The 25295-nt window shown below is 38.5% G+C and overlaps 1 protein-coding gene across 1 annotated transcript in view; it reads left to right on the forward strand.

Annotated features, from left to right (window-relative positions):
• The window catches only part of EIF3H (eukaryotic translation initiation factor 3 subunit H), an 87514-nt gene that overhangs the window by 54970 nt on the left and 7249 nt on the right, over positions 1 to 25295 (forward strand). Inside the window, exons 3-5 of the mRNA XM_054654564.2 lie at positions 15409 to 15576; positions 17066 to 17165; positions 18558 to 18707. Coding sequence (XP_054510539.1) covers positions 15409 to 15576; positions 17066 to 17165; positions 18558 to 18707 — 418 coding nt within the window. The remainder of the gene's footprint in view (positions 1 to 15408; positions 15577 to 17065; positions 17166 to 18557; positions 18708 to 25295) is intronic.

A 25295-nucleotide genomic window follows, 5' to 3' on the forward strand; every position in this document is an offset into this window, starting at 1 on the left:
TGAGAGAAAGATATAAACATCTTTCATCTAAGGCAGAGTAAACTTCTTACAAAGTTTGCAGATTCCCTACTGGGACCTGATACTGTGATCGTTATACGTAAAAATAAAATACATTGAGAAATTTAAAATAATTAGGTGAGCATAAATTGAGGTTATTCTTGCTGAATTGTCACCTTAACAGATACCTCAAAGTTGCTACTGTTCTGCTCATTAAACTTGTATTATTTTGAACTGTTTTCTGGTATAAATGTGTAACTGTGGCAAATGCAAGTTTTTAGTTTTTTCAGTGAAATACTTCAGGAAATATCATTCTTTGTAATATCTTGCAGAGAAGGAGTCTTCAGCAGCCCATCTAGTTGTAATTCTGGTTATATTGATATTAAAGAGAATTTACTGAGTCTGCTCTTGATGGCTGCAACACTATTTTTAAAAAATTTAAATGCAACTTTAAAAATAGGACATCATGTTTAAAAAGCATTAAATCCTTTTTAATTTACATTTCTTTCTGCCACGTTTCTCTGTTGAACAAAATTAATTCTTCAGGCCTTTATTTTCAAGTTCTCTTGACATTGCAGTTCAGTGTTATTCAGTCCTTGCCTTTGTTTCCTTTTTGTCCTTTGACAGTTCTGTATTTTTGTATTTGCTTACCATATTGAACTGCAGATGCAAATCTAAGCACAGTTTGTGTAACAAAATATTTTCAGACTGGCTTACCCATGTTAATTTTTTGAAACAATTTCTGTTACATTTTTGACATTCAGTGAGAGTGTGTAAAATAAATATAGTCTGTGGCTGTTAACCAAAGATTTTGCACCTATTGTGACTGTGTCTTGTTTGCATTTGAAAAAGTATTTAGGCTGAATCCTTTGAGAATTATATAGTCCTCTGTATAATTGCTTTTAACATTTTCAATAACTAACAAAAAGATGAATGCAGAATGAAAATAAATGCTTTTGAAACACAGAAAATATCCTGTAATGAGATTTCACACTATAGTTGTTTCTAGAAACCTATATTTTATTCAAGGCAAACTTGGTTTACTTACATTGTGATATTTTTATTTTAGCAATCAGCAAAACTTTGTGATTCTGACCCCTTTAAAAAAATAATGTTTTATGTGACTGAAATTAATGTTTGGCATTTCTTTTTGTTATTTTTCATTACTGTATTCTAACTTATTAAGCCATCTTTTCCAGTCAGAGAATCATTGAATTGCTGAGCCTGGAAGGAGTGTCTGGAGGTCTCTGGTTCAATCCTCCTGCTCAAAGCAGCACAGCTAGAGCAGGTTGTACACACGAGTTTTGATTGTCTCCAAGGCTGGAGGCTCTACGGCTTCTCTTGACAGGCGCTGGGAAGTCTGCCCTTCCTCAGAGTTTGAAATCAAGCAAACAAATAAGCTATTTTGTCATATATTGAAGTTGAATTTCCAAAATCTTCACGCACATGGATGAGATCCCTCTCCCTTCTCCAGCTCTCTCAGCCTCTCCTTGAATGACAGATGCCCCAGTCCCAGTCATTTTTGTGGCCTGTCCCTGAGCTCTTTGCAGTCGGTCCAGGAGCCCAGCACTGGACACAGCACCCCAGATGTGTCTCGCCAGGGCTGAGCAGAGGGGAAGGATCACCTCCCTCAACCTGCTGGGAATGCTTCGCTTAATGCCCAAGAACTCCTGGCCTGTCCATTGATGGCTCCACTGATGCCATTCATTGATGGCAAGAGTCCACTGATGGCTCAACCAAATGTCCATCCAGGACTCACAGTTGCACTTTCTGCTGAGTTTCTTTCCGCCTACTCTGTCCCAGGAGCAGGACATTGCATTTGCCTTTGCTGAACTTTTTTCCAGCCTGTTTAAGTCACTCTGGAAGTCAGCACAAACCTCCTTATGGTTTTTATCATGGCAAACTAGCTGGGGGTGCACTCTGTCCCATCATCCAGGTCATTAATGAAGATGACTGAAGAATATTGGACCCAGTATCAATCCCTTGGGCACACAAAGAGTGACTGGCATCCAGATGGACTTAGTGCTGCTGCTCACAGCCCTGCAAGGCTCATCATCTTTGTGGCTTTTTTCTGAAGTGTGTTTGGATAGTATTAATCTTTTGTATTCTTTTTTTCCCCCTCCAACTATAATTTAAGTTTGTAAATACAATGTTGTTACAAAGGCATTTTGGCAGTTAGTGAAAAATAGGTACCACCAAGTGATTTGATGATTCATCTCTTCCTCAAATGAAACTGTTTTGCTTCGAGGCTTTGTTCAGAATAAATGGTGAGTGCTGTCCCAAGGGTTTGTATTCTTCAGAGAAAAGTGGGAGTGGAAAGAATTGACTTGTCCAGCCCCCATCAGGGAGTCCTTCAGCTGAGCAAGCAGTGGAACCACAGCCTACTGCCTCCAGCTCTGATGTACTGTGCTTTTTCTCTTACTCATTAAAGAATTGATTGCAGTGAATCTGCCCCTCTGGTTCCCAACTTGGTTCCAATGTAAAAAACTTTAAGTTTATAACTTCCTTCTTGGCACAGAACACTTCTTCTGCCTGTTCAAACAGGGTGTGAGTTCAGTTCTTGGCTACTTTAAAAGAACAAGCCACACTTAGATATAAAAGTTGCAAGTGCTATGTTGCTGAAATATTAGCTTTGGCTTGCAAAATCCTGCCATATGATGTTACAAGCCCTAGAAAGAGGAGGAATTCGTCCTGACTCTGTCTTGTGTAGCTTGATCTAAAAGCCATGAGCTTTATTTTCTAAATTAAATATTCTTAAACTGTTGTGGGTTTTAGTTTTGTTTAAATTATTTGGTATCTTTGCATTTGTACGTAGTGCACAATCTCAAATTGCATATGCCAAAGGCTGCACCTGCAAAGGCATGATTGTCTTTTACCTCAGATATCTAACCACTCCGGGTTTTATTGTTTCTCTTGCTGGGCTATGGAATAGACTTCCTGAATCTGGCCTGAATTAATTGTTTTTTTGAGGACACATTGAAGAAGTAGAAGTGATACTGATGCAGGCATTGCTAGTGTTAGCTCGGGCTTTAGAAACTCCACTGAGCAATACCAATGACGATGCCATTCAGTAGATGCTGTGCAGTGTTGTAGTTCCTTACTGCAGGAGTAATGCTCAGTGAAATGGGGATTTCTGTCCTGAGTTACCTTGGCCTGATTTCCCCTGACCTTGATGTTATTATCTGGGCAGTGGTGAGAAATTATAAGCTGAAAACTTTTTGGAGTGGGTGGAGTGGGGGTAAGGATTGAGATGAACTTTGTAATACTGGAAACAAATGCTGTCAGCCTTCTGTGTCTTGTTTATTGTTGAGAAGTTGCCTTTACCTTACTTTTTCTGTGTATATAAAAGCATGGTCATGTGCATTAACATTTACCATGGGAAATACACCTTGATTAATGGTTAAATATGTATTTACATATGGGATATATATATGTATATGTTGTGTGTACGTATGTGTTCTTTCCTCTCTCCCCCTTCTTCCACCCCCCTCACATCTGTATGTATGTGTGTGTACATATATGCACATGCATGACTGAAAATAAAGGAGGCAGTAAGGGATGATGATGCATCTGATTTCCTTGGGAAGAAAATGGGACATGTAGTAGCTAACTATGCAGGTTGTTCAGGACAAGGTTGGAAGTCTGGTATAGAAATAGTTTGGGGATTTGGATAATGTTAATGCAGTTAATGCACAGTTAGTCTGGATCTGTCTTGACCAGTTGAAATGCCATTTTGGTGTACCAGATTTTACCTTTTTTACATCCACATAGGAAGCCTCTGGAAACTGACCCATTGTTTTTTAGGTACTGCAGTAGATTCCTGTGTGTTAAAACAAGATCTGGTGTGCGTGTGTCTCCCTAACTGTGGTGGCTCTTGTGGTAAAGTGGTGCAGTAGCTTCCACTGAGCCTTTCAAAACTGTACTGCTGGCTTTCCATGGCACCTGGGCTGTGAGTTGCTAACCCTGTTTAAAAGCATCATTTTGTAGTTATTTAGAAGCCTGTGCTGCTATGCCTGAAACTGTAACAGTTTTAAAACCTTAAGTACTGTAATACTCTTTTACTAATTAAATGTTGCACACATTGTAATTAATTGATAGATGCTGTGGTAGTAGTCATGTAAGGAAACAGTACAATGTATTAGTGATGTTCTTGAACATTTCTGTTTTGGAATTGGCATAAAAACAAGGTTTTACCTAATGAAGCATAACACTGGCTTTTTTCTAACATCACTGCTTAGCTGTATGGGATGAGATGTGTTCAGAATTTGGATGCCATCAGTTCTGGATGATGAATTTTTGGTCAGTGTCATGTCTCTCACTGCAAGCTCTTGCTACCTGCTAGCATACGTGGCCACTGTATAACTTCTTGCATCTCCAATATCCTTCTAATGCTATCACCTGTCATGTTGAAATGCACACAATATTATATGTAATATTTAGGGAGCAAAGGAGGCTGATTTTCACATGCAGGAAGGGACTACCTCTATGAGATTTGATTTAATCTGTTGTTTCTTGGTGCAGCCAACAGCTTCCAAAATAACTGTGACTGTTGGTTGGCAGGGAAGACTTAATAAAAAAGCAGAAAATGTCTTGTGATCTAATTGCAGTAATTTAAGAGTCCTTGGGGCAAATGCTTTCACAAGGTTTGAACCAGTAGTCTTATTCTTCCTCCAAAATTGAATATTTTTCCTCACGCTCCCTAGAAAATGTTGATCAGTGTCTTCTACTTTTGAACCCATCTAAAATCAGTTTCCTTCATATTATTTCACAAACTTAAAACTATCCTGAAGAAAACTACAAACAGCTCTTGGTAGCCATCATGCTACAATAAAATACTAGTGTAAGATGTGCCACTCAAAAAATGGAGTTGTCTGATATACTCAGTTCTGGCTCTCATTAGGCATCATCTCTGTATGGATCCGTGGCCTCCACATGTGCAATGCAAACCTTGCACTTCATCCAGAGAAATCTTTAGGTGGACGGGTTGTTTACTTATCCTTTTGTAAGCCTGCATGTTAAGAATTTTTTGTGTTAGAGTTTGGATAAAAAAAGCTGAGTTTTCCCTCTCTTTTGAAGAGTTGCCTAGTGATAAGAAGTGGTGTTAAATATGTGTGTCTGTTGTGTAGTGGCAATCATTAGCTCAGGAACTAAACCAGAAGGGAACCTGTCACTCTAATCTGCCTGCAAGCTAAACAAGGGCAAAGATTTCTGTTGTGGCAGGGATTGCAAGCAAAAGGACTTGACTTATTTTATCTGGAAGCCAATGCTTGGCAAAGCAAATGTCTGACCCTGGATCTTGTAGTGAAGAGATACTTTGTCATCTGTCTGCTGGGTAGGGCTTGGCTTGAATTCTGACTTACTTGTACCTCCTGTGAATTAAAGTGTTGCTCATGGCTTGAAGACCTGGCTGACAGCCATGAGGAGCACTCGTAGATGGTCCTACCGCAGAGACCCAAGTGAAGCTGCCCTTTGTTAGAGCTTTCAGCTTAGTCATTGCTCTCTAAGCTGGTCAGATGGGATGTCTCAGGCTGTGTCCTGGACTGCTCAGTGGGATGTGTTCCTTGGAGATGGAAGTGGGGCTCTAAGAATGTTGTAAGAGGTGTGCTGAAGCGTCCTTGTGACATTGTGTTCGTCTAGGTGTTAGACAAAGCTCCTAGTTGCTGTGTTAAATGAGGGGTGATAGTTAAGTGCTGTTCTTACTGAAGAGAAAGAAGTTAATGTGGCATTTCATAGCTGTTTGCTCAGCAAGTAACAGCACCTGGGCTAGACAAAACCGGTAGACTTTGTAAAACTAGTTGAATTTTGGGGGTTGTGTGAATTTTGGGGTCCTTCTGCCTTCCTGAAAGGAGCAATAGATGCTGACTGCTTCAGGCCTTCCCAGTGCATGGGGAGGTCCTGCCCTGCACAGTAGGCCCCAGCAGAAGCAGTAAGGGCAATGCTGAAGATACAATCATCTTTTTATTTTTTAATAAAATACCTGTGTAATTTTGATTCAAAGGATGAGTTTATGGTGGTGGCTACCATGTTCTTTTGTTTTGCCAAAAATTGGAACTTCACTGAGTCTCACTGCTAAATGTTTAGTAGTGTTATCCCTACATGATGGGCTGATGGAGGTCACAGAAAAATAACTGGTGTAACTTTCAGCTGGAAAAATAGGCAGTAGCAATGAATTGCTGTAAAGACAATTCAGGAAAATTGCTGTATGGGGGCTGTGTATGCTTCAGTGCTCAGACTGTTTTATGAGCTTGAAACTTAAGAACAATGTGAGAAATTCTTGAAAGCAGACTTGTGCATATTTAATACCAAGCCATCAGAAAACCACTTGCTTCATTGTATCTGGTAACACAAGATGGGTGTCTTGACTTTAAATAAGCTGTGGAAGATGTCCTTCCACTTCCCACTGCCCTTTCAATTTCAGCAGTGCAAACAGTGATTGGTAGAAAATACCCAAACTTTGAAGCTTTACAAAGAAGAAAAGTGGGTTTTTTTCTGTGTTTTCAGGGAGATGAGGAATTTAAAAGGCCCAAAACCTCTTATGTGAAATCATCATTTTTCTTCACTTACTGAAAAGTTATTAACTAAATGAGACTGACTTTCTTGTGATGCATGCTGTATGAAATTACTGATTTTAAAAATGCAGTGATTTTTGAGTTGTTTCCATTTCAGTCTGTTCCTGTTCTGCTTTCAAATTGTTGAATATGAAAAACTGTGTTATATTAAAGTAAAAGTGACTGTCTAATTCATTAATCTTTAAACATTCCCAATTTTTTCCAGGTAATTGAATAACCTCTTTGAGTATTTATGTAATATAAAATTTCATAAAAAATACATTAATCTGATTGACATTTATGTAGGAAAGGAATTACTTTCACCACACATTTTTGTGTTATTGTGTGCTTAATTGCTTTGTAACTTATAGCATTGTATGATATGTTGTAAAGAATATGTTGATATTTTGTAAAGAGAGAGCTTTTACCTGTTAATGTATCCTCACTAGAGTAAACAAGCTAAAATCAATGGCTGTTAAACAAAGTTAAGGACATCTTAGGAAACTTTAAAAAAACCATTTTTTTTAAAGGATGTGCTTTGTTAGATATGAGGTTACTGTAACAAAGAGTTGGTTTTTGACCATGCTAATTCCTTTTCATGCCTTTAATCCTACTTTGCATGTTAGCAGCTAGAATGACACCGGACAAAATTGGTGTAAGTAAAGGCTTCAAGGTGGGCTGAAGTCCATGGGAATACACTCCTAATAGAAAACAGTTGATGCTTTCATTAGGCATGTGATGTTTATTAGGAAATGAGATATCATCTTCCTGCCTTCTTACAAGGAAAGCAAGCTTTAGGCTGAACAGATGGCATTTTTAGTAGTACAATTTACTGCTGTCATGACAATGTAGGCTGACTGAAACTTTTTCTCTGGATAAAGATTTTGATCTCATATCAAATTTGTCTTCAATCAGTGTAGAAATAGTAGGGTAGTTAGCCAGATGGATGCTTGGACAAGAATAATATTTACCTGCCCTGTAGGAGGAGATGGAGGATTAATTAGCGGGTGTTTGTAAGATGCTGTGAAGATGGATCTTTCTAGATAAATGTGAAAAAATACTCCAAAGATATGGCAGAAAGCCTTCAAATATGTTGCTTTTTCTTTTGACCATTTCTTCTTGATAATCATTGCCAACAAAATAGTTTAATTATATTGCTTGATTTTAACATTATTTCAGGATGCTAGTTTGTAGTGAATTTCTGAATTAAAAATGCATTTTGAAAACTCAGTGTTTTAATATTTCTGAAAGATTGTATTATAATGCTTTTATCCTTTGGAATAATGTTGCACACATTAGAAGACAATTTCACAAGTTACCTGGACAGTCCTACCCATCACATTTAGAGTCGTCTTGAGGCTTGAATGTACTTATTTAAAAACAGGACAAGTTTCCATTACCTTGAATTGTGTAGAGAATTGTGTGGTCAGTGAGATTTAGCTTGTCCAAAGGCTTATCTGACTGTTTACTCATGTGTTAATAAAATGCTGTAATAGGTTGATGGCTTTGATTGCTCCTAATTCACTGATTGTGTGCTTAGACCAGAGTCCCAAACCCACTGTCAGAAAACCCTGGGTGAGTGCCAGCACATGTGCAGGAAGTGGTGTGCTTCCATTTTCTGCTTTCCCCTTGTCCTGTCACGCACATCCCCGTGCTCCCCATTCCCTTGTTTTACTCATTTGCTCTCAAAACTTGTCCTCATCCTTTATTCCCACCAGTGACAGAGCTGCCCTTTCCTACCTTGCCCTACTTGGTCAGGAGCTGTCAGCTGTCCTTGTGCTGGCCTTTGGCTTGGAGCCTCCTCTGTAAAGTAGCAAGGTAGTCATGGGCAGTCACTGCTGGCTGTGCTGGGATGTCCTGATCCCAGCACAGTTCTCCCTGTCCCTAATATCGGGGCTGTGGTCATCAGCTCTGCTGGGGACTGTGCTCTGGCATCTGCTGGCTAAAGTGATAACAAATAACACTCTGGAGGTACATGCTTACACTTGGGTAAGTATCTCCCGACAGAAGCACTCTAAATGTGGGGTTTTATTTTTATTATGTTCTGTTACTTTTCACTGTTCACCTACTGATTGTGATATCTCCTTTGGGTGTCCTGTACTTTATTCTGTTGAGCACAATTAATATCACACAGTGCTGTCATAAAACTAACATTGGGTTGTGATCGAGGTTAAAAATGAATGAGTTTACTGAGTGTACATAATGAATTGGTACTGAAGAGTCTTTCCTCTTCTGTTTCTCTCATTCTTTCTCATAAAAGCAAGGACCTTTTTGTTTTAGAAAAACATGAAGGTACTAGCAAAGCCTCAGTTGCTGTAATAAGCATTCACTCAGAAGAGGTTGGCTTTTACTAGAGCAATAGTGTTGGTGGCATAGATGGAGTGGATTCCTAAAGATTTGTAGCAAATTTATCACATAGCCTGTACAGAAAAGGCAGATTTGTGAATGTTCAGTTTTTCTTCCTCTGTTGCTAACTCATTAGAACCCAATTTCCTCAAAAAAAAAAAAAAAAAAAAAAAAAAAGGCCAGTGAGAGGCTTGGAACACAAGTTTGATGAGGAACAAGTGAGGGGGCTGGGGGTATTTAGCCTGGAGAAAAGGAGACTCAGAGGTGAACTTATCACTCTCTACAACTCCCTGAAAGGTGATTGTGGTCAGGTGGGGGTTGGTCTCTTTCTCCAGGGGCAGCAACTGACAGAACGAGAGGACACAGTCTCAAGCTGCACCAAGGGAAATATAGGTTGGATATTAGGAAGAAGTTTTTTACAGAAAGGGTGATAAAGTACTGGAATGGTCTGCCGGGGAGGTGATGGAGTCACCATCCTTGGATGTGTTTAAAAAAAGCCTGGATGTGGCACTGGATGCCATGGTTTAGTTGAAGTGTTGGGGCTGGGTTGGACTTGGTGATCTTGTGTTGCAGTGGGAATGCGTCTTCAATCTTGAAGGTCTCTTCCAACCCAGTGATAGTGATTCTGTGATTTGGCCACATAGGTTCTAGTCTTATTTTCATTCTTCAGTTTAGCAATTAAAATAGGGTTGAATTAAGTCTTTCGACTTGCTTTTCGTTTTGTGCTCTTATAACTATGACTCTTGGACTTTTGCCTGTTTTCATGATTTTTTTTTCCCATCCAGCTACCTACAGACCCTGGTCTGCTTAACTTCCAAGTTTAGATGAGGTCAGGTGCTTCCAGCCCTGTATAGCAAAAGTGCATAAAATAGAGCACTGTTTTGTAACCATGACTTGATATTTCAGAGGAGGAAATTAATATTATTGAGGAAGGCAATATTTACTTTTAATTTTTTTTCTCCATGAATAGGGGAATTGTTGAGTTACTGAGTTTGTGCATTTGTCTTGGGAGAAGTGTGTACGTGTGAGGTGGTTGGATATAGATAAAAATCTGTAAATATTTGTATGCATATGTGTTGCACACTTTGGACGGAGAAATATATTTCAACAGTATCTAAAGGCTTTTTCAGATGAAACACTGCCTTTGCTGGAATTAATTCTGAATTCTGGTTTCTCTTTTCTCATTCTTTGTAGTTGTATTTTTTAACTATAACAAGTTGGTTGTAGCATTCCTTTTTTTTTTGTATGTTCACAATTGGAATTGTTATCAATAGATGCAGTTATTGTGATTCATAGTTTTTTAGACAATTAATTGAGATTGTGTGTGTGGAGGGAAACGAATTAATCTGTTGTCTCCATAATTCTCTATGCTAAATTAAATAAATCAATTTTCCTTCTTTTCAAATGCATACGCTGGTTCCTTGAACTAGCATCTGCTAACTTGGTTTAGTCATTGAAGATACTGTCTGAAGCATACATGTGGTTTGGCAAAGTTAATATGTATAGAAAAACCCAAATTTTTTTGTGCTGCGAAGTGTATAGCACTTGTTCAGTACGCATGCTACCACATGGTAGCACTTCAAAACAGATAAATTATTGCATTAAAAATACAACCCACATTAATAGCAGTGCTATAAAAGGAATATTTTGGTTGTTTTTCAGTATATTTTGACCAGATTAACCAAAATTTGCTATGTTCATGTTGCTAGTTAAATTCAGAGAAGTGTTGGCACAGAAACTGGATGCTGTCTCTTCTGATGGACTTTTGTGTCCTTTGGACAGTATGCCTAATTGTGAGTAAATTTTAGGTAGTTTTACTTCATCTGTCTTCTGGGTGCTCAGCATTCTTTGGGGAAACAATATTCATCCTCAGATTCATTCTCCTTGAGAGTGTCTTTGTGAGGAGTCTGTAGAAGGTGAGGGAGCAGTAAAGGTCTGCTTTGTTCTTGAACCAGTGACCTGCCCTCCTGAAGGCACATGCAGCTTCTGCTCTTTGAGCACACTTAAAGGACAAATTTGGGAAAGGCAGGTTGAGGCAAACACTAAGTTGTGAGTGGCAGACCGAGGTGGCAGAACGCTGCACAGATGTTAGTGATTTGTAGCTTAGAGTTGGTTGTTACTTCTTTTGCACAGGGCCCACTGCAGCAAGCTTAGTGATGAGCAGCTGCTCAACATAAAACCAGTCAGTCTGTGGCACCTAACACTGGTACAGAGTCCTTCCATTTCAGTGGGGTGTGGCTTTTTAGGAGGCATGTGGATTGCTGCTCTTAAAATCAAGTTTCTTAAGGTGTATCAACTTGAGTTATCTTTTGGAAATTAAGGCCTTGAGCCAGTGAGGTGTTATCAAATATATTGCCTCCAGGCCACTATGATCACAGGGGTTTCACATGTCACAATAGTTACTGATAGTCTGAATGTGGCCAGGCTGAAGTGCATCTCCTCTGATGATAACAATCACTGTTTCAGTCAGCAACATGCATATGTGACCCCATGAGAGGTGAATTCTAATGAATTTTTCTTGGTAAAGAATTCAGTAATAAGTAAACTTGCATCATTTGCCAGTTGTTTTTAACTTTAGGGTTTTAGATTTGTTTGCATTTTAGAATAATGATGGACCTTTTCTTCAGTGCTTCAGCTGATTTGACCTATTCTGAAATTAGGTTTTCAAATAGTGAAATTACTGACCAGATATTTTAAGGTACAGAAAACATGGCTGAATTGTCCCAGTGTTGAATGGGCCATTACATCAGGGCTCAATTCTTTGTCTTGTATCTGATATATTATGTATTTTTTTTTCTTTTGGTTGTGGTTTTTTTTGGGGTGGTTTGGGGTTTTTTGAGGTTTTATTTTTTTTTGTTGGTAAGGTAGGGTATATATCTCCTATATATTAAGGCCCAGAAAAAGTTTCTAATATTGGCAGTACTTTCTAGAAAAGGAAAATGTCTTTGTTATTCTATTATTTTTAAAAATCTTTTTAAAATAGTGTTTATTAAAACAAATAAACTGCTATAATAGGATTTACTGTCAAGGTTTTTCAGTCAAGGCATTTTGGTAATACAAATCCACACAAGTCAGTCATTTTCAAACAAAACCCCATATTGTATAGTTTTGCACTTTGTTTGCTCTAGACAAATTATAGTAATGCTTTCTAGCTTCCTTTATTCCCTCCCCCCATCCATTTGTTTGCAAACTAACAAAATTGACATTTTAGAGGAAGGAGTTGGTGTTTTTTAATAATAAGAAAAGTGAGAATCTTTTAAAAAATTTTAAAATCTAAGAATCTCAGAAAGGTGCTCAGGAGAGCATTGGTGGCTCAGGAGACAGAGTTTGCACATTCTCAGTGCAAGCAGTACTGCTGGGAAGTGCAGGCGTGCCTGTTGCCTTTGCTCATCATAAGGACATCCCTGAACAAACATTTTGTTTTAAAATGTAGGTACACTGTCTAAATGTGAGGGAGAAGGAGGCAGCATCCTGGTCTGGCTGTTCCCCTGCCCTTTTCTTTGCTCACCTCGGTTCTGGGCACTCTTAGACTAAGAGGCTCTTTCAGTGTCAGCTTTGCAGAGTGGCTTGGGAAGGACTGTGACATGAAAAAGTGCACAGCTGTGCCAAATGCTAGCAGATTGAGTAATAAATAGAAGGAGAGAGGGAACTCTTGCCCAGTCTGTGCTAAGCTTCTAGGTAAAAAGATGACATTCTGTAGATTGGGCAAAGGATGTAAAGAAACAGTGGTAATGGTATCAACAAAAGCAGCTTGGGGACTGTTATCCATTTGTGCAAGTTGGCAGTTTGTTGGAGCTATCTAGCTTCTAATACATGTTATAAAATATATATGTTTGGTTAAAAGAGTTTCCATTTCTCCCTGGTGGGGACTGCATCATGTTTTAATTTCTGCAGTTGTTTTCCCAAGGCAAAGATGTTAGCTATTGATGCTTTATTGGTTCTTTGACATTTTTTCCACTATTGCCTTCATTATCATCTAACTGCTAACAGTCATGAGAGGAGGAATTGCTGACATGAAATCTGGATGGTTTTCAGTGAGTCCTTTTTCTTCTGGATAGTATCTCTTGCGTCGTGTTACATCTCTTACGTGTATCTGGGTATACTGTGTTTAAGAAAAGAACTTGTTCCTGGAACTTGGTTACCAGTTAGCTCTCAGAGGAACACTTTTGAGAGCATGAAATGCCTTTATTCAAGTTTGTTAAAGACCTGGGTGTTTTCCTGCTCTTGAATATTACACTTCTCAAGGTGGAAATTACCTGGATGTATCAGCCGCGTGATTTCATAGGAATCTATGTCTAAGTATCTTTTCCCCGTGATTACATGACCATCTCTACTTTGAGAGTGTCTAACATTACAAGAGAATTGCCACTGCAAGAAGTTCTAGCTCAGCTATCTAAAAGTCCACATTTAATTTAATTAAATTTAATAATCACAAAATCCTTCCTAGTTTTTCCTCTTAATGACTTCATTTGGCTACAAAGGATCTAACTATAATTTCATTTTTTAGCATGTTGTAGCAAGTCATATGAGAAACAAGTCATTCTTGCTTTCTACACAGATATACCTTTGAGAAGCTTATTTTAACCAAAAGAGTTTATTCTAGCTACACTTAGTAACTTGATATGCTTTTTCAATTAAAAATCATGCTTGCATGAGGAGTCTTTTAGTTTGTTTTGGGGGAGATCTTTGTTCTTGTTTTAATTATAAAATTTAGAAACTTATCATCTTCGCCTCCAAAAAGTCCGCAAAAACTTCTAAAGGACTGAACCTCTTTGACAAACTAGATCTTTGCTTTTGAGCTAAACACTGAGATGCAAAACCATTGGGCTCTGGGTAAGCAGCTTTGTTCAGCCTGGCCTCTGTTTCTGGAAGTAGCACAATGAGCTTGCTTAGGTCTGGCAAGGGGAAAGGTTTTCATTCTGACTTGGGAATAGCTGTTTGATCAATTGTGCAGGCTGCCCTGAAGAGTGTAGAGGCATCTCCAGATTTGCCTTGGTTTAGAGACACCCACATCAAGCAGGCCTCTCCTTCACTGGCTGTGTTAAGACAGAGCCCACATGGTTTTCCTGTATTGGTTGTGGGATGCTGGATTATCATGGTGCCCTGGATGAAACACAAATTTCAAGTAATTCCTGTTAAGATACTATGGTATAAAATACAATCACCAGCATGTACTGATAGAAGAAGTCTGCAAGGTTTCTGTAAGTGTATATAGGTTACTACAAACAACAGTCAGATATGGCAATTTAATGAAAAGGCAATTTAAGAAGACTGCAGAATGTAGTTTGTGCTGCAAGGATGAGTGATAAGTTGGAAAAATATTTGTCCAGTCTTGAAGAATGTCTCTTCATATCTTTAAATAATATGTGTGGATTTTTTCCCCTTTTGAAAGGATATGAAGTAGAGTCTGAAAATGTAGCACATTCTGCAGCTAATTAATTTGTGTTTCTCTCTTTTATAATGAATATCATATTTGCATCGGTACAAGGAGAAGCCTTGAAAAAAATTACCAAAAATGAACACATGGGGTGTGTGTGTTATCTTTGTAATTTTTGCAGCTGCAGACAAAACTTAAGGCTTGTGTAGTGTTCTTGCATTTGATTTCCTGTGAGTTGGCTCCGAATGTTGGTTCATCTGATAATCACACTGATTTCTCTTTCCTTAAGTTTAACCAGCAGTCACAGTGTCTGTCTGTTTAAAAGGTCTGATAAGTGATAAAGTATGTTGTTCTGTTTGATAGGATTATGTTAAATATTCCTGAACAGAACTCTGTTCCATGAAGGTGATTGTTTGAATGAAGCATTTAATAGAAATAGAATTTTTGTGCTGCTGGTGTAAAAAGCCGTACAAAAAATATGTCATTTACTGTTTAAGGTAACTTGCTGTATTTAGATATATGTGTATTATAAACAATAATATGTACATGCATGTATCCTTTGCATTTATATACACCTAAAAAGAAGAAACAGTGTTGAACATTGGAAATAAATTGCAAACAGAAGTATCTAACAGCTGTAGCTGGTTCCCCACGCTCTGATACTGAAAATGTAGTTTTATGTTGTGAAAAAGACAGTTTATAATCAATTTCATATATTCATTAAATAATTCTCCTTTTGATTCCAAAAGTTACCTAATTCCAGACAGTATTGCAACTTAAATCACAATAAGTCTTTGTTACTAAATGGTAAAATGTTACTGCTTAATGAAACCCAGTATCAGATTTTTTTTTTTATGAATGTGGAAGGTAATGCACACTGTAAATGACGTGTAACAGTTTGTTGATCACTTTAGCAATTAACTGCAGCTGAAAAAAGTCTACTTACTCAGGCTGGTTTTACTCTCATTCTCTGAGGAAACTCTGGGTTTTAATGAAGACAGTCCAGTGAGTAAACAAATTTCTAGTCAGTTACAAAAAATGAAAATAAAATACAATTGACTCATTTAATATCAAGCTTTCTCTTTAAATAGTACCGATTGTGTAAGTTTACTTTTTTAACACGCCTTTTATTTAATCCAGTCCAATACCAGATGGAAATGATGCGAAGCCTGCGCCACGTAAACATTGATCATCTTCACGTTGGCTGGTACCAGTCCACATACTATGGCTCTTTTGTCACCCGTGCCCTCCTGGACTCCCAGTTCAGTTACCAGCATGCAATTGAGGAGTCTGTAGTTCTCATTTACGGTTAGTATGAGGTTTCCTTTATTACTCTTTTCCCCTCTTAATATTATTACTACTATTTTTGTATTCTGTCTTTTGCCTGTAAGAGTAGCCTGGCAGGCCTTTTCGAGTAAATACCAACCCTGTGTCTACGGCAGCCTCAGCAGCAGCTAAGTCTAGACAGGGTTTCCTTCTTTCTGTTTATTTTTCTTGCTATCAGAGCCCTGATGTGTACGTTTTGGAATGCTGGAGTAGCTGCTTCATTTTTATTCCTTCATCTCCCCTCCCTCGTGGAAGGGGCTGGTGGAACCCGACCAGATGTCTAACAAACCCCGCTTGCTAGCATGTCTGGCTCTGTACGTGACTGACCAATCATCACACGAATTGCCAAGTTTTTTTAATACCTCTGACAGAAGCATACAAAACCTGGACTGTTTCTTAGCACAAAGATTTTTTTCTTTTCTGCCTATTTAATGGTGTTTCCTCAAGCTCTCCAGACCAGATGTTCTGTGCTGTATCAGAACCGTAGGCAATTTAACAGCTTTATAGCCTCCCCCTCCCCAAACACTCACAGTTTGCCATATCTGGCAGACTTGCATATAGTTTCCAGCTGAGAAGTAAATGTAACGTCCTGAGTATCTGTCAGAAAAAATACTAATGAATACGATCAATCTTATGAGCTGCCCCAAAATTGTTTCAGTATGTTAACAATTGGATTACAGTAAAGAACAAGTTGTTAAAGTATAGTTATATTGGCTGGAAACATTGCATCATCAGACCTTGATGAATTTTCCACTTGTTTCAGTCTATTTTGGTTTTCATTTTATCACCGATTGCTAAAAGTTTTACTGTGTTAAGTTTCAGACAACATGAATGTTAACACAGCTTTTATTCTTGTGTTGGCATGCTTCAGCTGTTATCATGCTGCAAGTGTTAAGCTTCTTTGTCCAAGGAATGTAACAGTTTGTTTAGAAAATTTCCGCCTAAATTCAAGGCAAAACGAATCTTTGTATGTACCAGTTACATTGTCATGCACAAAGTGGCATGGCAGCTTGATCTGAATTAGCTTATTGCTACTCTAAAATTAATTTTTTTTCATATAAAATGCTGTTTAATGAATATTTTAATTTGCTGCAGAATGACTGGAAGGAAGACTCTGTATTTAAATGAGGTCAGTCTTACATAAGTTCTGTGGATAATTCATACAAAAAAAGGAAATGTGAATTGGACCTTTAATGGGGAAATAATACGAATAGAATGGATCAAGATTCCCCCCAAGTTCTCCAAGCTAAATTTACTACTTGGCATCACTTTATATTGTTGGTTGTATTTTACATAGCAGTGCAATAGGACTGCCTCTGCTATGGTGTCTTTTCTGTATTTATTATCTTTAATTTTTTTTTCACTAGGACTACTTAGTAATTTTCCTCCTGTTTATGTCATTCAGATATTTAAAAAGAAAAAGTCAGTCTGGGTTTGGTAATAATAGGCTTCCTTCCATTTTTAATAATAGATCCCATTAAGACTGCCCAAGGGTCTCTGTCACTGAAGGCATATAGGCTGACTCCCAAATTGATGGAAGTTTGCAAGGAAAAAGACTTCTCTCCAGAAGCGTAAGTAACTTCAAATAACGTTTTCTCATAGGGTTTGCTGAGTTATTGGGACACAGAACGGTACCTGGGGTTATGGAGCGCTGTATTTTAAAATCTCATGTAGCAGTGTGTGCTGGGGGAAAAGCCCTGTATGGGCTGTGACAGTCGTGCAGTGGCACAGTGGGCTGAGGAGGTGTGAGAGGCTGGCTGGGCATTTCCAGAAGTGGGGGCACCCAAACTGGGTTTGGGGCTACTCAGAGGGTGTGCTGTAAGGACCATGGGGTAGATAGCTGTACGTGGGAGCAGAGCCAAAAACAGGGAAAAAAATGGAGGGAGGGGAATAGCTGATCTATCTTTAAGCTCTTTCCGCCCCCCAGAATTAAAATAGAACGGGTATTCTGGAATAGCTGTCCCAGTGTATTTGTTCTAGATTAACTCCCCATGTGAACACCATCTTCTGGAGTAAAGTAGGATAATTACTCTGTTTCAAAAGATTACTACTTGTTACAGATGTAGGCCTTAGCATCCTTTGCCTCCAACTGCTTGGTGTTCAAAAGCAAAAGCACAAACAACTTGTTAAAATCACTTTTGTTGAGGAAAAATGTATTCATTTCATTGCTTAGTGTCTTAAACTGTAATGATGAGCAAACAAATCAGTGATCAGTCAAAAAAAGGGGGGGGTGGAGGCAAAAAGCAAAAGTTTTTGTTACAAAATCCAGTATGAATATAAGGAAGTTAAAGCTCTATTTCCTTAGAGACTTCTAAATCATGCTTTATATCCATATTTTATGAAAAGTATTACTGTCTATTTTATTTACTTTATTATAAAGCAACAGCAACAGTTTTTTATGTGTATGTTGTAAAAAAATGCACACTAAAAATTTATGTTTTAATATTCACCACAGAATTGATTTATTCCAAAACATACAATATTTTGTGAACCTACTTTTTTGGTCAGTAAAAGTTTTACTTATTCAGGTATTGGGAAAATTGTTCTTCATGGTCGTAGTTATGATATTTAAAGGTATTTTAGCATCATGTGGTAACTAACTGTTTAATTCTGCTCAAGAAACGCTGATGGCAGGAAAACCAGTAAAATATTTTGGAAGGGGCAGAGTTAATCCTGTCAGTACAGTCTCTTGCTGGAGGCTTTTTCACGTAGGTAATCTATTAACAAGCAAGGCAGCTGCTTGTCTTCTGAGAATTTTTCCTAGAGCAGCTTTTCCTAGTCTTTGTAAACGTGAGGTTTTGCCATGCAAATGCTTTCTTAATAAAATTTGACTCTTGTTTAATTTTGAAAGTATGAAAATTAAGAATTTTTACAAAACTGTTGTTTGTTGGAGCAACAATTCAACAAAGAGAATAAGAGAAATACTGTTTATATTAGTAAATATTCCATAACTTTTTTCACAGCTTGAAAAAAGCAAATATTGCATATGAAAACATGTTTGAAGAAGTGCCTATTGTAATTAAGAATTCATACCTGATCAATGTGATGTTGTGGGAACTGGAAAAGAAATCTGCAGTAGCCGATAGACATGAGTTGCTCAGTCTGGCTAGCAGGTAAGTACTTGTTACAATAATGGATGTACTTTTATTCGCTTTCCCAAACCACAGTTTAACACCTTGGGTGAAATCCCAGTCTCATTACAGTCCATGGAAGCTTTGCCTTGACTTCTAATGGGGTTAACACTTTACCCTTCATGTTCTTTTGCTGAAGGAAAAACTGCATGGTAAAACTGTAGCATTAGATTCAAGGACTAAATTCAGTCTCTTACCCTCATATACTTGCAGTGCTTGAAATGTATAAATGTTTCACAAGAGTGTGGTTTTTCAAGAAAATATGGGCACTCAGAAATTTCACGCAAATAGATCTATTAAAAAATAGGTTTTGTTAAACATTCTGTTAGTAATTACATAAATTATTTTAATAAAAAAGAAATCTTCAGTAGAAGGATGAATTTTAAAATAAAATAATTAAGGCTCTGATAAACAGGCAAAAATGCCACTGATTGTCATGACAGACAGCATTCATGATGTTGGAAATTGTTTTAAGAGTTTCTAAAATGATCTTCTCATAAGTTTGTCTAGGAATAACTTTTTCTTCTTGTAGCACTTTGCCCTGAAAATCCACTTTGTAGGCATGACTTCTAGCAGAATGATCAAAAATTTGGCAGTATTTAAATCTTACACAATACAATCAGTTGGATTATTATTGGTCTGACCAAAATAACGAGATACACAAAATAATGCTAGGTTGTATTCATGAATAGTTTTTTGGGGTAAAACACTTCACTTTGGCATCAAGCTATTGTCTGCCAAGATTCTGATTCTAGTGGCCTTTTTTCTTTTTCCTTTTTTCTCCTGCTCCCCTTCCCTCTCCCATCATGTAAGGCTGAAGTTAATGGATATGTATTTCTAGTGGTCCCTGTGTTGCCTAAGTTAGCAGAAATTTTCCACTTTCTCTACTTGAGCTTATGTGGATGTTCAGAGGGATCTGATAGCTTTTAGAGAAGTGATGAAGAGAGAATGAGTGTAGAGTTGAACTCTGCTGGGGTATTTACGAATGCCACAAGTAATACTTAGTCAGTAATTCTGTCCAGTAAAGTTGTTACTTTGCACATTGGAATTAATGAAGTGAAGAATTCTTGCTGAGATACTCAGTGTGTTTACTCTGCAGGTGTTCTGTAAGTAATTTTCTTTCCATGGTCAAAGATCACAAAGCTTTTCCCGTTTGAGGAGAGGGTGAGGACTGGATGTAGGAGATGACAGTGGTTTGATTCCTTGTGACCTCTTTCACTTTGTGGTGAAAATGAGGAAGGACCATGCTGAGGGTACAGAAGGTTCCCAGGTGGCCTGGCAGCATTGCCCTCAGTTGATTCTTTGGGTTTCCTCCTGTATAAAGGGCTGGGACTGCCTGGCACCCTGGATCTAGTAAGGGCTGCTCCTAGTGACACAATACAGTTCCGGAAATGGAAAGTAATTTGAACAGATCACAAATCACAGCTTTAGCTCTTATGTAGTAACTGTTCTGTGCCACTGTCCTGACTCAAGATAAAAGATAAGAAATGTACAAATTACTTTCTGTTCTGGTGTTAAATGTCTGATGCAAGACAGACAGGCTTTTGTGTTGGTCTTTTTACCAGAAAAGGGAATGAGAGGTGAACAAGAAAAGTACCAGCCCAAAACTAAAACCAGACTTTTCCTGGCAGGTTTTTGAAGCTCACCTGATCTCTTTGAGGAACGTAAGGTGCTTAGTTTGGTTTGAAGGAGAGAAAGTTTTGGGAATTACTCCAGTGGGTTGTTTGGAGGTTTTTGTATGTGTCCTTTGTTTAATATTTGATAGCTACTTTTAGTTACCAGGCAGGTTATATTCAATGATATCTTATATTGGTATAACTGGGAAAGCAGGTGGCAAATTAAAGCATTTTAATGCTTGTTTATTCAAGGTTAGGTGACTTGTACTGCCTGCTGAAATGTTTAGCCAGTTTTTACTTGAATTCAGCTATGAAGGTTACTCTGTCAAAGCATGTATTACCTGAAGAAAGGGAGTTCAAATCTCCACTATTCTGGAGTTTTATTTTCATATTTCCTTATTTTTGTCTTTCAGCAGTTTAGGCTAAAACATTTCAAATAACAACTTTTAATTTTGGTGCATATCTTCCTTACTTAACTTTGCTGTTGTTGACAGTAACTTCAAAGCTACTTTTTGGGTTTGGCCTTGTTTTTTGGTTTTTGTCTTAGTTTGTTTTGTTTAATTGTGGGTGGTTTTGTTTTGGTTTTTTGTTTGTTTAGAGTTTGTGACATTTTGTTTGTTTGTTTTTATTTTTGTTTAGGTTTTTGTTGTTGTTTTATTTCTTTGGAGTCTTGGGTTTGATGGGCTTTTGGGGGGCTTTTTTGGCTCCTTGGTAGCATCCCTGAACTTCTCTACTCTCTGAAGCAATGATTTTGGCAATAAAATTATTTACCCATAGTTCCTCTCTTCTGGAGAGTTTGCTTCTTCAAGATTTTCACATGTTCAGCCACCCACCTTGTCTGAGTTTAAAGCTCTACCTATTTGAGGCACTTTGCTTGCACCTTAGTATCTTTCTCCATTTGAAGTATATTTGTGATAATTGTATATAGTAATTTACTTTTTTGGACATAAAGTTGTGTTTCTCTTGTGAAATATGAATTGACTCAAGTCCTCTAGGCAAAGAGGTTGAAGGCAGACCAGCACAAGGTTAGCAAGTAATAGCAAGTAAAGGCCTTTTACTCAAACAGTTATCCTGCTACCCTTAAGGACCAAAATGTCTTGAAGACCTTGGAGTACTGCCAGTCTTTTGATAGAGACTCAAGAATTAAAATCCTGTCAGATAATGTTCCAGATCTGCAGGGAAATAATTACAACCAACTTTCTCATTCTCTTCCATCTCTTCCTTATTCTATTGATGATCTAGTTTAAATTAAAAAAAGCTTTTTTGTGGTCTAGCTTCATAATAGGGTTGTTCTATAATATCTCAATTTGTCTCAAGCAATTTTTCTAATAGTGTGCGTCAGTAGAAGCAAACATGTGCTGAACATTTACTGCACTAACATCTACTTGGCAGTTATATTTTTCAAACATCAGATGCAGTATTTTTGCAGAAGTAACATAAGAAGGGTTGCTTTGGCTTTTAAAAACAATATTAACCTTTATACATTGCACTGCTTATTCAAAACTCTCAATGTGCTTAACGGATTATTAAGATAATTATGAAAATCTCTAATTTGCAGGTGGGGGAACCTGACACAGAGAGAGTAAATTTGTTGCCCAAAGGTACACATCAAAGTCAGAATAGAAAACAGAATGGAACTCAAGACTCTTGACTTACATATCTCATTCAAACAAAATCCTCTTAAATAACACAGGTTGAACTCAGGCTGAAATGCTGAGATGTAAACAAGTTCTGCTAAGTGGTGGGAACGTACCTTACACATTTTTAGTCAAAAAGATGTGCTTTGCCCAGCAGTACTTCTCTAATCCACCCAAAGCTGTTCCCACCAGGAGGAAAATTCTGAACAGGATGGCACCTGTCCCAAAAAGCAGTGGCTGAGAGGAGGCCTCGGTGGAGTGGTGGAAAGTGGAAAAAATGAGCAGCAGATCCAGCATTTTCCAGCGCTTTCTCTTGCTGTTCCTTGCTCTCATCTTCCTTAGCCATGGTACAAGCAGAATAAAATCAATTAAGTGAGGGGGTCCAATTATGGCAATTGTAGGCAGGTTTAGGGGGCTGTCTTTTTTGCACATCTCCAGCTTCAGGATTGTTATAGCCCAAACTTTGGTGCCTGGGTGCAGCACCGTGACTGGGGTCTCAGAGGAGCAGGAGGAGCAGTGCAGCCGGCTCGTGGGGCAGCGCGGGCCCGCGGGCTGTGCCAGCTGAGCCCAGCTGTGCCTGGACACAGGCAAAGGAGTGAGCAGCACAGGGGAGCTGGGAGCCAAGGGAATTGCTTCTTCTCTTTGAAGCTTGGCTGTCTGACTTGAAGCTTCATTTTGGATGTTTCAGACCTTTAGCAAGTGTGTCTGGAGTCCTTTTCTGATTAAAGATGCTGAAATATGGGCTTCATGTGTAGTTCCCCATTATGAATGCTACAGAAGCAGAGCCAGTTTGAGGTTCCAGTCCCAGCTGTTTGTCTTGTTTCTCCCCACTACCCCCATTTCATCTCTACATCCCTCCCACCCTCAAAGATTTTTATTTCCTCATCTGTTTCAGAATATGGCAGTACAAATAGCTTTTGTGGCATAGTCTGATGGAAAAAGTCAGACTCCCACTCCTCCCTTCCAGCCTTCCCCTCTGCCTCCCCAAAAAAATAGAAACCCTAACAGGGGGTGTTTTTGCATTTAGAGTAGACTGTTTCACTGAAGGAGTTTGAAGTGTGCCCACGCAAACAGCTGAATCCGTACAGCTCAGGTTGCTGTAAGCTGTGGGCAAAGGGAGAGGCAGGGAGATGCTGATGGTGGAACCTCTTAAACTGCCTTTGCTGGCAACAGTGAACTGGACCTTTGCTCTCCTTAAAATGTATCTGCAAAAGAGAAGCTTTGGTGGTATGAGCACTCACTCCCTTGGGAAGAGCAAGGCTTGCATTCAGGTCTCTTAGCCAGATGTGTATCCTGCAAGGATGCCCTTGTGCAGTGAGTGATCTGTGAGTTCAGTTAATGTATCATTGTTGCTTTCTCCTTCTGTGGGTGCTGGATTCCATCACTGCCAACTGCAGGGATCACCAGCAGGAAGAACAAGACAGGAAAGACCATCAGTGTTATCTGCAGGTTAGGCTATTCTGCTCACAGGTTTCTGCCTTTCACCCTCAGAATTAATTGACCCTTGTATTTGATCATTGTTAAACAAGGAATCTCATGTGTCGATGACCTGATCTAATATCTGCCCTTGTGGGTAAACAATTACATCCCATTACATATAAGGCTGTTACAGAAAAAATGCACAGCTCAAGAAACTACTTTCCAGACTATAGTTTCTAGTGTGTTTTATGATGTAAAGAGGCTTTGACATTTCCCTTTGGTAGTTTGTATGTGTTAGTCATTTTGGGGCATTTTTGCTTATGCTATCTAAGCCACACAAATAAGTCTCAAATTATAAATTTCCAGAAGTTCTGTGGGTCACTCCTTGCAGGTCTGTGATTCTGGTAACAGTTGTGGTGAAGGAGTGTTCTCACATTAGATTATTCTTCATTAGATGTGTAAGAATCCACATGGCAGGTACTTTTTCTGATTTTTAATTTTCCCCCTCTTTTCTTATCTGTATTTCTTCACAAAAAAGAACACAGTCCCCATGTGAGAGGGGGGACTTTGTGATGAAAGCTGATAGTTTTCTTCCATGAAGATTCACTGTACCAGAGGAGTGGTGGTCTCCTGGTGCTATCTTATGGTGGAGCTGTCTTCTAGCTCAATTCAAGAGTGCCTTCAGGTCATTGTGATCTCAGACCTGATTTGTTTCAGATGAAACTAAACTGAAAAGAGGCTTTGGGAGGATAATTACTGTGCCTCAGCCACTTGCAGATCACTGGACCATGTCAGAAGCAGTGATAAGAACCCCCCCAAACACATGTAGCATGGCCATTGGTTTCTCAGCACCAGCTGTTTTGCTTTATAGGTCTGTTCCTGTTGGTCTGCATTACTCACTAATTTAAATGTAAACTCAATTTAATTGACTCTTTTGCTGAATCTGCTGACTGAAATGCAGCCATTGAAATAGCAGTTTCTTTATTACTGATCCCCCCAGAACAACAACAAATGCAAGTGCTGAGCTCTGCATTGTCTACACTTGACTGTCACAGAGCCCTGCAGGGAAATGAGTCTAGATAAGGATGCAAGCAGCACTTACTGGGACCACTTTTTAAAAAATATATATATATATATATATATTTTAAACTTTTTTTTTAATTGTATTGATGCATAGAGGGCATTTAGGTATGTGGCAGTGTGAGCTTTAAGATCTGCTGTAGGGAATGCACAGTGTATGGAGGTGCCTAAAGCACTCTTTGGGCAAATTAGGTGTATGATGAGTGTTATGGTCTGGAGCAATGTGATCTAACTTCAAAGTATCAGCAGAATAAACTTCAGCTGAATAAAACTTACTTAGAGATGGTATGTAAGCATTTTTATAAACTGCTTCCTATTTGTCTTTCTATTTTTTAAGAGATGGAGCAAAAAAGGGTATCAGCCACATGAGAACTGAGGGAAAAGCTGGTTCTGTATTTGCAGCATACTTATCACTTCGTGTCTCAGTTCACATCTGTTTAAGTTATCTGTTTTTTGTTGCCCTGGCAATGAGAGCAAACACTGTGTTACTGCAACTTCTGACAATAACTCTCTGTTTCTGTGCTCTGTTGTACTAAGCTGGTCCCAAAGAGATTCACATAAAATCATTCTTTGTAACCAACTATATTTCACAGGGACACTATCTGTAAAATAATTCTGTATTTCTGTTGTGCACATACCTTACAAAGCTATTAGTGTGTACCCATACAGGCATTTCTGATAATATCCAGTTCTAACACTAACTCCATACAATGTAAACTCTGTAAAAAACTGAAAGCATGCATGCTCTTGGCCATGGCAATATTCCACAGATCTAAATATCATGTGCTTGAAATGCTCAACCAAAAAAACCCCAAGAA

Source organism: Agelaius phoeniceus, chromosome 1 (assembly GCF_051311805.1).
Source record: "Agelaius phoeniceus isolate bAgePho1 chromosome 1, bAgePho1.hap1, whole genome shotgun sequence".
Taxonomy (NCBI): Eukaryota; Metazoa; Chordata; class Aves; order Passeriformes; family Icteridae; genus Agelaius; species Agelaius phoeniceus.